General features: G+C 46.8%; 1 protein-coding gene across 1 annotated transcript in view; it reads right to left on the minus strand.

The window, feature by feature from the left end:
* LOC130127213 (Kv channel-interacting protein 1-like) overlaps positions 1-7,414 on the minus strand; it is a 49,414-nt gene extending 42,000 nt beyond the window's left edge. The window contains exon 1 of the mRNA XM_056296786.1: positions 7,182-7,414. Coding sequence (XP_056152761.1) covers positions 7,182-7,239 — 58 coding nt within the window. The 5' untranslated portion in view covers positions 7,240-7,414. The remainder of the gene's footprint in view (positions 1-7,181) is intronic.
* Positions 7,415-14,987: the final 7,573 nt, after the last annotated feature.

Consider the following 14,987-nt stretch of genomic DNA (forward strand, 5'->3'; position numbering starts at 1 on the left):
GTACGGGCAGAGGCGGAGAGACGCCTGGCAGAGATTTGCGCTCTACTGAGCGCACTCTTCTCGTTGTTTTTGTGCCATGTGGTGTGTTGCGTGTGTGCAATCTGGTTGCTGAGTGACATAAAGGAAGATTTGATGGTGATGCTGCAGCAGCTGCTGTAGTACACAGTGGTGTGCGTTGTGGTTGTTGAAGATCAGCTGTTGTGAGGGCAATTCATATGTGATGTTTGCTTACTTTTACTCTTTGACCATGTATCAGCTATACTATGTTTACACTGCTTGGATGGATGCTTGGGGCTCATGTGTAGCAGGTCAAAGGTGGTGTTATAAAGTGCCTTCTCCTGTGTGAACTAGTGAAAGCCTGTTGTTGACTGTTGGCGGAGGAATGTGTGGGAGACTCACTTGAGTATAGGAGGGTCTGAAGGAACGGTGCTGGAGGATTACGAGCTGGAAGATAAGGACGAGGAGAGACCTGACCTCTGAACTCTTCGAGCAAGTTCTGTTATCCATTAGGACGACAGTCCAGCAATGAAGATGAGCTACATCTTCCAACCAGGATGAGGGGGGGAAACTCCGGGTACATACCATTGTGATCGTGACAATAAGCATGATTCATCAGTTTGTGCTGCAAGGCATAAAGGGAGTGGGCTCTGAGATCAGGGCACACACTTAAGTATCTATGCTTTGTGTGTCTGTTCATGAACATTTTTTCCCCCCGTTTTCACCCCAACTGTATCCGTCCAATTGCCCCACTCTTCCGAGCCGTCCCGGTCATTTCTCCACCCCTTCTGCCAATCCGGGGAGGGCTGCAGACTACCACATGCCTCCTCCCGATACATGTGGAGTCGCCAGCCGCTTCCTTTCACCTGACAGCGAGGAGTTTCCCCAGATGGAAGTAGTGCGTGGGAGGATCACGCTATTCCCCCCAGTTCCCTCTCCCCCCCGAACAGGCGCCCCGACAGACCAGAAGAGGCGCTATGACTAGTCGATGAATTAATTATGAATAATGAATACTGCAAACTGTTCTCTTCTCTCACATCTTTTCTCTCTCTCTCTCTGAATGATGTCTTCTCCTTTCTCTTTTTCTGTGATTGAATGGTGTCATGTGAGCCTCCCTTGTGTGCGCGTGCAGTCGGTTCTCCTCCCAGGTCTCCGTGGTGATGATGGTCACCACTTGGCCGCTGCCTGCCGTTCCTCCCCTCACATAATTGTTTTTACATGGTGATGCTGGTCGCGTGGCTTGGGTCCTGGACTGTTCCGATGGCGTCTGGACACTGCTTGGCATCCTGTGCATCATATTCTTCATACATTTTATAAGTCCATTATAATTGTGTTATCCTCTTTCAATGTTGCATTGGGTAAATTGCGTAAACACAACATCTATTGCATGCTGTCCGTCTTGGGAGAGAGATCCCTCCTCTGTTGCTCTCCCTGAGGTTTCTTCCTATTTTTTCTCCCTGTTAAAGGTTTTTTTTTTAGGGAGTTGTTCCTTATCCGATGAGAGGATCTAAGGGCAGGATGTTGTGTTGCTGTTAAGCCCACTGAGACACACTTCTAACTTGTAATATTGGGCTATACAAATAAAATTGATTTGATTTGATTTGGTGCAGCGACACATACCCACATTCAGCTTCCCACCCACAGACACAGTCAACTGTGTCTCTAGGGACGCCCGACCAAGCCGGAGGTAACACAGGGATTTGAACCGACAATCCCCGTGTTGGTAGGAAACGGAATAGACCACTATGCTACCTGGATGCCCTTTGCTCATGAACATATTACAACATGTGGCAATAATGTAAGAGATTCTTGTCTCCTACAACTACTAATACTACTACTACTAATACTTTTGGCTGTTCCCGTTAGGGGTCGCCACAGTGGATCATCCGTTTCCATCTCTTCCTGTCCTCTGCATCTTCCTCTGTGACACCAGCCACCTGCATGTCCTCCCTCACATCCATAAACCTCCTCTTTGGCCTTCCTCTTTTCCTCTTCCCTGGCAGCTCCATATTCAGCATCCTTCTCCCAATATACCCAGCATCTCTCCTCCCCACATGTCCAAGCCATCTCAATCTTGCCTCTCTTGCTTTGTCTCCAAACCGTCCAACCTGAGCTGTCCCTCTAATATAATCGTTCCTAATCCTGTCCTTCTTCGTCACTCCCAATGAAAATCTTAGTATCTTCAACTCTGCCACCTCCAGCTCCACCTCCTGTCTTTTCATCAGTGCTACTGTCTCCAGACCATATAACATAGCTGGTCTCACTACCACCTTGTAAACCTTCCCTTTAACTCTTGCTGGTACCCTTCTGTCGCAAATTGTTTATTTTGTATGTGGCAGTATTGGCATCAATATGAGAGAAACTTCCATGTGTGTGTGTGTGTGTGGCCCTGACTGAAACACCACAGTACGCTACTGTGTGTGTGTGTGTGTGTGTGTGTGTGTGTGTGTGTGTGTGTGTGTGTGTGTGTGTGTGTGTGTGTGTGTGTGTGTATATATATATATATATAATGAAATGCTCTAAACTCAAAATGGATACAGTTAGACTCAACATGCATGCCCACACACACACACACACACACACACACACACACACACACACACACACACACACACACACAATGCTTTGGGCACGAGACTAACGCTTGATATCTCCACGCATCTAATAAAGCTCTTTTGCTGGCCTAATTGGCTCTTTTGGTGCGCTTCTTTTGAAGTGTGCAGTTGAAAGAGAGGGGTGGGGGCTATGTTGCCTATTGAAGATACAGGACTTTTCTCTCAGTTAACATCACAGCTCTTTAGCCCTACGGCAGATGGATACTAACCCAAACACACTCATTCTCAACAGTATACGCACAAACTTTGACAAGCACCCCCCCCCCACACACACACACACACACATACATGAGCATGCAGAGCACATGCAACAACTCACACAAACGTGGGCGTCCAGAGAGCCCAGCGGTCTATTCCGTTGCCTACCAACACCAGGATCGCCGGTTTGAATCCCCGTGTTACCTCCGGCTTGGTCGGGCGTCCCTACAGACACAATTGGCCGTGTCTGCGGGTGGAAAGCTGGATGTGGGTATGTGTCCTGGCTGCTGCACTAGCGCCTCCTCTGGTCGGTCGGGGCGTCTATTCGGTGGGAGGGGGAACTGGGGGGAATAGCGTGATCCTCCCACGCGCTACGTCCCCCTGGCGAAACTCCTCACTGTCCGGTGAAAAGAAGCAGCTGGTGACTCCACATGTATCGCAGGAGGCATGTGGTAGTCTGCAGCCCTCCCCGGATCGGCAGAGGGGGTGGAGCAGCGACCGGGACAGCTCAGAAGAGTGGGGTAATTGGCCAAGTACAATTGGGGGGGGGGGGGACTCACTCAAACACGCATCTATCGACACGTATATGCACAGACACACACATACACATTTTACCCTAGACCCAAATTCAAACTCAAGGCGATTCGCCAAAGCTTCACACTGTGGATGAGCTTAAAGTGGGCTAAGGCCACCCCCCTACCCCCCCCCCCAATAGTTAAAACAAGGGGGCTATCACTTCTAAAATACACATATGGGAGTGAGAGGAAGCGAGACGGGGAGAAAGATAAAGCAACGCTTTAGTACAGACACACAAAACGGGTGTGGATCACAACGGGGAGTGTGGCTCTGGGAAAAAAAAAGGGGGGGGAGGCTTGTGGAGGGGGATACATAAAAGACAAAAAAACGAGGAGGTGAAATGAGGTGAGAAGGAACAAGACAAAAAAAAAAAAAGAGGGGGGAGAGGAAATTCGTTTGATGGAGCGAGGGAGCGCGGAGCAATGAAAAGTGGAAAAAACAAATGAGGCGGAGGGCCAGTAGATAAATGTATGGGCGAGTTTTGTAGTTTATAATGATCCCGGCGGGGGATATTTCATGCCGGCGGAGTAGTTTGTGCAAGGCGACAGCAGATAAGAGTGTGTAGCTGCCTGAGGCGCAGGGAGATACACATAGCTTAATGAGAAGCCATCCTTTACCGTCATCCGGTGACCACATGATCTGATCAGAGGGACTGATTAATATCTCTACACCTATGACTCTGTGTTCACCACTTCCTCACTGCTCCACACTCACCCTCGTCTCTCATCTGTCCCCTGTCGCTGTAATTGCCTTGCGTCTCGTCTTGCACCTCAACATCCCCCTCCCCTTTAAACAAGGTACTTGAGATTCTTTTGCTGGCATTCATCTGAAGTCCTGCTTGTTTTCAAGTCACTCTGCATAACAGCAGATGGAGATACACACACACACACACACACACACACACACACACACACACACACACACACACACACACACACACAGGTTCACTAGGTGTAGGATATTTCATCGGTCCAAATTATTTCCTGCCGGTGGGTTTTCCAAATGGACAGCTTACATGCAGGGAGGCGATCCGATTTGTACGCTCTGACTCACGAAAAATGGATTTACAAAGTAAACACACACCGAATTCCTGGATCAATGATTCATAAATCTTTAAGAATTTTTTTTTTCTTTTTTGGCTCCCCCCCACCCTCTTTTTCGCCCCAATTGTACTTGGCCAATTACCCCACTCTTCCGAGCCATCCCGGTCGCTGCTCCACCCCCTCTGCCGACCCGGGGAGAGCTGCAGACTACCATGTCTCCTCCGATATACGTGGAGTCTCCAGCTGCTTCTTTTCACCTGACAGTGAGGAGTTTCACCAGGGGGCAAGTAGCGCGTGGGGGGATTACGCTATTCCCTGCAGTTCCCCCTCCCGAACAGGCGCCCCGACCGACCAGAGGCGCTAGTGCGGCGATCAGGACACATACCCACATCCGGCTTCCCACCCGCAGACGGCCAATTGTGTCTGTAGGGACGCCGACCAAGCCGGAGGTAACACGGGGATTCGAACAGGGGATCCCCGTGTTGGTAGGCAACGGGATAGACCGCTACATTACCCGGATGCCCATCTTGCAAAATTTTTGAGCAACACAGATGCAGTTTTCTGCAGACCAATATTGTGAACCACACAATATTTTCCAGCTTTTGCAGTGATTTTTTTGTGTGTGTGTGGGGGGGGGGGTCACCTACTTTCAATGCACAAATCATGCAAAGTATGAATACATGTACCGCACTACATGTTCTGTATGTGTTTTCATATCAATCAATCCTATTTAATGAATGAGTGGTCAAAATTTTACAAAAGCCCTTTCAAATCCAAATAAATTTCAAAAAGAGATAGTCTATTCAGATAATCCATTTTTAATGAGATTTGGTCATTAGTCTGATTATTGCTAGAGGACCAGTGTCCATGTAAATGTGACTATTGAGACACTGCAGCCCCTCAGGAGCACCTTTGTCTCCTTCCCTCAACTTTTACCTTCTTTTACTCTTTCACACTCACATTTGGCTTCACCCCATCCACAGCCTCATACCCCCTGTAGCACAAACTTCAAAGTTTCTAGCTAGAGGACAGCAAAAAAGAAAAGCCTAAGCTAAAAATAAAATCTTAGCTGCTTAGTAAGCATTGTTATATTCCCCATCAGGCGACTTGGTTATGTTAGCAATTAAAAGCAACTAGGAAAAAATAATGAGGCTGGATTTCTCATTAAAAGAACCATGCCTCTTGCATAAAAATGCTGTGTTTTCTTTTTATTTACTGCTCTACATTTTAAAATATGGTACAACAAAATATTAATCTTAGTATTCTTATCAGCTCAGAATACTGCATAAGCAGATCTTTCCCATTTCATGGTATGAAATTAGGTAGATGGTAAAATCCTATTAAAGGTCTCTTAGCTGCTGTCACAGCTGTTTCAACTGCAGCATTTAAAAAAAATAGCTCAATTAAATGAAACCATTAAGATGCCACGTCTCGATGCGTGCTCAATAATCCAGGTAAGAAAATCAAAGAAGGTTGAATCAGTTCATCTGGATACAATGTTTATTGCCAGATACGTTTCATCAAACATTGTATCCAGAAAATCAAAGAAGGTTGAATCAGTTCATCTGGATGCAATGTTTATTGCCAGATACGTTTCGCCACTCGAGTGATGAAACGTATCTGGCAATAAACATTGTATCCAGATGAACTGATTCAACCTTCTTTGATTAAGTTGCAAAGCAATACCTTCCTGACGGATTCACGATATCCAGACGTTTTATATTAACAAATATTCTCGGCACGAGCTGTGAATATGATTTAAAAACAATTTTGAAATAACCTTTTGTCAGCTTGCTTGTTTGTAAAGAGAAAGTTATAGATCCTGCTCTGCAAAGTCTGCCCACGTCTGCAAGTGACTGCTTTATAGTTAAATCTGTGGAGTCTCCTGGAGATAACTGCTCGGTGGATCTATAACGTCTAGCTCTATCACTTAGCTGGTGTGTTCTTTGTGATCTATTTCTATGCCCTGTGGTGATGCTAGTCCGTGTTGAGGTCAGCAGACAGACCATGGCCAAAGGTTTGATAGATTTCACTGTACTGGTTTACTGCACACACGCGTGCATGCGCGCACACATATACACAATTATTTATGTGTATGACCACTCACAGGAAAACACTCTCACAAATCCACACGGTGTCAGTCCCAGCTTCCTCCTGTCAAACAGTAGCAGGGCAGACAGCAAGCAGGTTGGCTTGAAGCACAGACAGAGGTGAATACCATCACCTTTTATAGGCATGCCCCATGCCACAGTTGCACACTCACACTCTCTCTCTCTCTCTCTCTCTCTCTCTCACACACACACACACACACACACACATATACGCGCAGCTGGAAATCCAGTCAAAACAGGGTGACAGATGGCCCCAAGATTGCAGCATGAAACCATTATGAATTGCCCCACGCCCCTAACCACCCACCCACCCACCCACCCAACTTTACATCCCTTTTGGATTTATGCATAGATTCACCATACTGCACTATGCACACTGCATGCAAAACTCAAGATTCTTTGAATAAACATACACAACTCCATCATTACGTTTAAATATGCAGCATGACAGGTGCATTTCTTGTATGGCAACAACACACCAACATGCACTGGCTCACATTCATCCACACATGTGCATGCAAACATACACAAAGGCACACTTACACATACATAAATATGTGTGTGTGTATATATATATATATATATATATATATATATATATATATAGTATGATATGAGAAGAGAAAAAGAAAAGGTCTTACCTTTGCGATAATTCACCTGCTTGGTTTGCATGGAGAAGGTCCCCACCACAAGCCCCATGTTGACTTCTTGCCACACAAACAGGAGGATTGTGCGTGTGTCCGGTTTTTCTGAGTGTATGTGCGTGTGTGTATATCAGTTAAGTAAGTCCATCAGCAAACTGAATGTGTGCGAGTACAGATATCACTTCTCATGCTTCCAGACACCCACACAGAACCACTGCTTCTGCTCGAGGGTGTGTGTGTGTGTGTGTGTGTGTGTGTGTGTGTGTGTCCGCGCACAAATGTGGGAGAGAAAGACAGATACAGGGTGAGAAGATGTGTGTGTCTGTGTGTGTGTGTGTGAGAGAGTGTGTGGATGAAAAAGAGGGCGCACACGCACTCTGAAGCTACCTTTGTCTACACTGTCACTGAAGCTTCCTATTTAACATCCCCTCCTATCTCTCTCCCTCCTCCTCCCTCCCCTTCCTCTTTCCCTCTCTCTCTCTCTCTCCTCCGTTTATCGCTTCTTTTTTCTGTCCCCCTCTATCTCACTCACTCACGGTGTGTGTGTGTGTGTGTGTGTGTCCCTTGCCGCCATTGACTGCCATTCTCTCAATTCCTCTGTGTCTCTTTATGTATCTGCCTTTCCCTCTATCTTTCTCTTTCTCCCTCTCTCATCTCGTCTGTGTCGTCTCTTGTCACTCTTTCTCTTTGTCTGTCTAGCGAGGAAAGAGGGATTGCACACTGTTGCACACAGAGAGAGAAAAGCAAGAGAGAGAGAGAGGAGGAAAACCTCAGGAGAGAGAGAGAGTGAGACGAGAGAGGAGGAATGACCGATGAGAGAGGGGGGAGAGGGCGGAGGGACAGAGAAGGGAGAGAGAGCAAGAGAGAGAGATGAATTAGGAGAATTCACCAGGAGCAAGGAAGTCTAAGGACAGAGGAAAGGAGATGGGGGAGAGAGGGGGGGGTGGGGGGGGTGAGAAAGAGATGGAGATGAAAAGCGTACGAGGTGGGGGAGATGAGGAGCAGGAGAGGGGCGGGGGGTCTGATCCGTCCCTCTTGCTATTCAGCAGGCAAACAGTCTGACAGTGGAGAGTGTATTTCCCAAACCAACAAGTCTGACAGGTTTTGTGCCTGTGTGTGTGTGTGTGTGTGTGTGTGTGTGTGTGTGTGTGTGTGTGTGTGTGTGTGTGTGTGTGTGTGTGTGCACCAGGTTTTTCTATCCTAATAGGGATATTTGGCCAAAAATCTGAAATCACCTACCTTGTGGGGACAGTTTATTGGTCCCCATGAGGTAAAGGGTCTATTTTAGGGTTAGGACTTGGGTTTAGGTGTAAGGTTAGAATTAGGATTAGGTTAAGGATTGGGTAAGGGTTAAGGGTAGGGTTAGGGTTAGTGTAAGGGTTAAGGTTAGGCATCTAGTTATGATGGTTAAGGTTAGGGTTAAAGCCTAGGGAATGAACGTAGTCAATGAGGGGTCCCAACAAGACATGGTGTGTGTGTGTGTGTGTGTGTGCGCGCGCACATGTTTGCACACACGTGTGTCCACATTGTGTGTGTGTGTGTGTGTGTGTGTGTGTGTGTGTGTGTGGTAATGCTGCCCCTGGGTGGGTCCTGGACAAAGTTCCGTCTATCCGACACCATCACACACAATGCCACCTCACACATGTTCATGGTTGGTTTACATTACAACATGACCACGTTGTATCAAAACCCAACGCACAAACCGACACAGCGGCTGCCCCAACGCAGACGATCGCAACCTAAAACCGGACAAAAACAACACTCACCTGAAGTCCTTTCAGTCAGACAGCGGCTGTCAGTCACACTCAACTCATTGCTACCCCCTGTGCAAAACCCCTCTATTAAAACTGGCAAGGCTGCACCACCACTATCGACTGCAGACCCCATTAAAATTCCTAACGTGGCTTTAGATAGGAAAACAATTTAAAGCCGAGCCCTCGCTATGGCTGAGCTGGGGCCATCAAGGGCAATGATAAAGTCATTAGGCCACAGCATTCATTAAAACCTACCGACTGTAAGTTTAATGTGCCGGGAATCGATGCAGGGAGAAAACCGGGGAGAGGAAGAATGCACTGCTAAAATGGAGGAGGAGGAGGAGGAGGAGGAGGAAAGAGGAAAGGAGGGGGGTTTGGAGAATGAGGGGGGACACGGCGGCTAAAAAAAACAGGGAGGAAAAGAAGGTATGCCAAGGAAAAGAAGAGAGGTAGACACACAGACAAACAAAGACAGATGGAGAGAAGGAGAAGAGAGAGAGAGTTTGGGTGACCAGAAAAAGAAAGGGAGAGATAGACAGGGCCAAACAAAACGAGAAAGAGAGACGTCGCCAGGGACAGACAGAGAGAGGGAAGAACAGAGACAGAAAAGAGCGCAGCCCTGCAGGGCATGGGAGAAGGATTCAGGTATGTGTAATGATAGGTGACTTTTTTTTTTTTTGGTGATCGGTGAGTCGTCACCAGCCCACCTCTCCGCTCCCCATCCCCACCTCCCTCATCTCTCTCTCCCCTACCGCTCTTTCTGACAAAGAGGTACAAATATAACAGCAATTTGGATTCCGCCTCCAGTAGCGTGGCAACAAACGCACGTGCGCATGCATACACACGTTTCATGCACGCACACCAAAATATGCACACAGGAAGCCTTGTGAAAGAGGATCACCAGCTGAGAGGCAGGTCTTTGAATACAGGAACAAACCACATGGAAAACATAATGGTTACATTTTTTTCTTTCAGCTAAAAGGGTTAAATAAAGACAATATGGTCGCATAGAATATACCAGCACATACATAAATAGAATAACAAGGAATAAAAGAGGCTAGCCATATAAAGTACAAGACAATATAGCCTGTGTATTTGTTCTTCGCTCAATCGCCAAGCCCTTAAAGAATAATTCTTTTTTTTTTCAAACTGAGTCTTGTTTTTGTAGTTTATTTTCCCATCGTGTACATCGGTGATTATATCGTTTCACTCACCGCTTTCATTGTGGTGATCGTGGACACAGGACCACCGCTGTACTCAGCTTTACGGCTGTGTCCTAAATGAACACGAAAATCAGACATTTTTCAACAAGTCCAATTTAACCCAATTGTCTAAACCAGGTTCTTGGAAGGGAAAACAAAAGTGTAAGTTCAAAGTTATTACCCGAAATGTCCAATATTACCAGCGGTCCCTTCGCATTGCCGAGCTACTTCCCGGTTCACCTTGCGGAAATGAGCAGCCTGATGGTAGGCGTTAGCTACAACTGATAAACTACGCAGCCAATGCAAGTGAGAAGTAATAAATAATGTGAGATTATGAACACGGTTTTATAAGAAACTGCGTTATTTCGTTGTTGTTTCTGCTGACATGTTTACCGTACGGTCACACATGTGCGAGTGCAGGCGAAATTCGTATTTTGTCGCGCAGGATGTGACGCACACGGAAGTCAGTCTGCTGGTTTGCAGTCTGTGTGAGTGGTTGTGGTTTTGCGACAGGAAACTGAATACTGAAGTCCACATAAAGATTGTTATGTTGGCGAGTGAATCACAAGAGACGAACGAACTGTTGTCTAACTTTATTTAGCAACACGGCTAGCTTTCATCCAACTTTTGGTCCTCGCGCTGCGTTCTTCTTCTGTCTCCTTACAAGTATTTCCCGCTAGCCATAGCCCCACAGTGCCATCTAGTGGCAATGTAATGCAGTGTCTACAAACGCTACAAAGATATATAAAATTGTCTCACTTGTAAATATTATCATGGTTTCATGGACAAATGCAGAGGAAGAACATTGGTGTACAAGTCATATTTGTATATCGTAAAATATGAATTGATATTATTAATAAATTGTCAATTTATTTACCTGCCTGTCTCCCGACTCACTGCCAGCCAGGCAGCATCTCTCTTGTAGGGTAGTTTTCACGGGCAATGTAGTACAATACCGGCTAGTTAGACACAGCAACAATCGAAAGTCTCTTCCTTCCTGGCTCACTAAGAAAATTACAGCCAATTGCAGCCAAGTGGGGGGGTCAACCACACACATTTTGCTATTGGTTGAGGCTGCGGATTCGCCGGTCAAAGTTCACCAAAGTTGAACTCCACACGAAGCGAAAACGCAAATTTCTTTTGCCGCCGGAAGCTACCGTTTTATTCGCCCCTTCGGTCATACTGAATGTGTGACCGTACCCTTAATAAGGTTATAAGCAGGGCCGTCCCAAGGCATAAGCGAACTAAGCCCCGCGCCAGCAGGGGGCCCCCAAGAGCGCTTGAAATGTCAAACAAATATTGTTAGAAGTTCCTCTGTTCATTGTATATCCTTTTTTAAGCTTCTATTTAATTTATTTAATTGCATTTCATGTAAGAAAATAATTTATTTCTTTGTTACTGTTGTGCACTTTTGCACAGTTCAAAAGCAATTAAAATAGTCAACTCGTTCAGTAAATGCATTGTTTGCTGGTTTATTTTAATACTTTCCAGCACAGTAGTAAGTCGTGACAATGGTATGGTAACGATCAAGCATGGACATAATATTGTCGGTGGTGGGAGGTGGGTTAAGCGTGGGGGGTGAGGCGGGGGGCGGCAAATCAAATTCTGCTTAGGGCCCCATAAAGCCTTGGGCCGGCTCTGTTTATAAGGTTCGTGTTCGGCTGCCCCATTAGACACCGCTGTGAAGCTGTGTCCAGGGGCGATGCCGCGTTCAAAATTAAACGAAGCCAGTCAGTAAAATGATCTCATTATCAACATGCACAATGGCAAAAACTACGAAAATAAGACCCCGATTGTGAAAAACGTGGATTTATCCTTTAACACGATACAATGTCCTTAACAGCAGCACCAGGTTCATGTCGTTAGGTTAAGCACCAAACTTTTCATTAAGACATTAAGCCTGGCATCTGCTGTGCTGGTACCGAGTCCTGTCCACGGTGCTGTGGATTACTCTGTGCCAGAGTGCTGGCCTGCCTCCCGCTCATCATTTATTAACCATTACACAACGGACCTGTTACTGGCTCAAGATGGATGGTTGGAGGGGAAACAGGGGAAGAGAGAGATAGGGAGACAGACAGTAAGGACAGACAGACAGACAGAGACAGACAGACAGATGGGGGGGTAGACAGAGATGGTTGACGGTTGGTTAGCCTGCAGGTAAGTGCAGTAAATGGGCAGAGGTAGACAGACAGTAAGACAAATAGAGACAGACAAACAGGCAGACAGACAGGTAGACATTGAATAATGTATTGGTGGTTAGCTGCTGCCTGCTTCAGTCAGATGAAAGCTGGATGGAACCTGTCGTAGTGATAACTCTGTGTGTGTGTGTGTGTGTGTGTGTGTGTGTGTGTGTGTGTGTGTGTGTGTGTGTGTGTGTGTGTGTGTGTGTGTGTGTGTGTGTGTGTGTGTGTGTGTGTGCATTGGTACGGGGATACCACAATTGATGGAAGAAAGCAGGTAAGAAGGGGGAGAGGGAGAATGCAGGAGAGATGAGGATAGGAGGTGGTAAAATAGAGGACTAGAGGGAAGAAATGAGGGAGAGGAGTTGGCAGGGGGAGACAAATGAGAGTAGAGAATTCAGGGGGGAGCGTAGATGGAAGGGAGGGAGGGAGGGAAAGAGAAAACATGAAAGAAAAAAGAGGAGGTGTGTAAAGAGGAATGAGCGCAGAGGACTGGGACGGCAGGAAAAATGGATAGAAAGGCTGGGAGGAAGGGAGGGAAAGGAGAGAATGACGGAAATATGATGATGCACAGACAGGTGGAAGGAGGTGTGCAGACAAGCAGCACAGACAGACAGACAGACAGATAGATAGACAAACACACTGACCGACCAACAGACAGACATACAGACAAACACACTGACTGACCAACAGACAGACATACAGACAAACACACTGACTGACCAACAGACAGACATACAGACAAACACACTGACTGACCAACAGACAGACAGACAGACAGATAGATAGACAGACAAACACACTGACCGACCAACAGACAGACATACAGACAAACACACTGACTGACCAACAGACAGACATACAGACAAACACACTGACTGACCAACAGACAGACAGACAGACAGATAGATAGACAGACAAACACACTGACCGACCAACAGACAGACATACAGACAAACACACTGACTGACCAACAGACAGAACAACAGACAGACAGACAGACAGACAGATAGACAAACAGGCAGACAGACAGACAGATATGGGCAAAGTCAGTCAATCAGGCAAATGAGAGAGACAGACAGTCAGCAGGTCAAGCAGACAGAAAAGTGGCGATAGACAAGACAGACAGATGGATAGATTAACAGACAGACCAGCAGACAGATGGACAAACCAACAGAGACAGATAGACCAACAGACAGACCGACCGACAGACAAACAAACCAACAGACAGACAGATAGACCAAAAAACAGACAAACAGACCAACAGACAGATGGACAAACCAACAGACAGACCAACAGACAGACAGATAGACTAACAGACAGACCGACAGACAGACAAACCAACAGACAGACAGATACACCAACAGACAAACTAACAGACAGACAGATACACCAACAGACAGACCAACAGACAGATGGACAAACCAACAGACAGACAGATAGAACAGATAGAAAAACCAACAAACCAACAGACAGACAGATAGAACAGACAGAAAAACCAACAGACCAACAGACAGACAGACAGACAAACCGATAGACAAACCAACAGACATGGGCAAAGTCAGTCAATCAGGCAGACAAAGGAGAGACAAACACAGTCAGCAGGCCAAGCAGACAGAGAAGTGGTGATAGACAAGACAGACAGATAGACAGACCAACAGACAGGCAGGCAGACAGACAGACAGATGGGTGGACAAACAGATGGACAGGCCGAATGTGTCCCTCGGAGACGGTTTGAAATGAGCGAATGTGTCGCGCATGGTGAAAGCAGAGGCAGGCCACATGGCCAACTGGATTTAACAGGTTCACTTTACTGAGTCATCAGAACAAACAGATTGATTTGCCCGGCCAAGGAGGAGAGGAGACAAGTTCAACGACCCTATCAGACATGGAAATGAGATGGACCACTGAAGGCCATCAAGCTCAGCAAACAGACATGCTGCGATCAGCTGAATCCCCCCCCCCCAAAAAAAGAGTCCGTCATGGAGGTTGTCAGTTGGAGCACATGCTCACACGTCAGGTGAACTTTACCAAAAGGAGCTGGCCTATATGTAGATGGGCACTGTCTGACAAACGCCCGCATCATCAACACCGGTGTCCCCTCAGCGAGCTCATCAGTGGGGGCGGTGTAATGTAAATTAAAAGCAGCAGCCGTACTCGGAAATGCAGACCCGCTGTGCTTTCAGCCTCCCTCCATGACAACAAAAAAAGCCCCCTTTCCCTCTGCAGGGGCAGGGCTGCTGTTCTTCTGTACCTTTTGAGTGGATTCGGCGCTGTAAACCGCCCACATACTTTATGTCATCTGTCAGGATGTGAAATGAAAACGAAAGAAAGAAAAAAAACTCCACTTCCTCGCCGACATCTATCCCTCTCCTGGTGGAGACGGATGACGCACTTTGCATAAATGAACTTGCAGAGCCTCCATCAGAATGTGTAGAGCGTGGGAGAGAAACCCCCCCCCCCCAACAGCACGTTGAAGTCCACTCATCCTGAGTCAAAGCCCGATTGTCTATATCAGTTTAGATATTTACTGCGCAGTTTGCCATAAATGTTTTATAGACTGTCTCACCTTGCCTGGGGATGTTACCGTGCTGTCACTCTCTATAGTCGACGCCCCCCCCCCCAGCACCATCCTGACAAACTGAATATGCACGCGCACGCGCACAC

The sequence above is a fragment of the Lampris incognitus genome, chromosome 1 (assembly GCF_029633865.1).
Source record: "Lampris incognitus isolate fLamInc1 chromosome 1, fLamInc1.hap2, whole genome shotgun sequence".
Classification (NCBI taxonomy): Eukaryota; Metazoa; Chordata; class Actinopteri; order Lampriformes; family Lampridae; genus Lampris; species Lampris incognitus.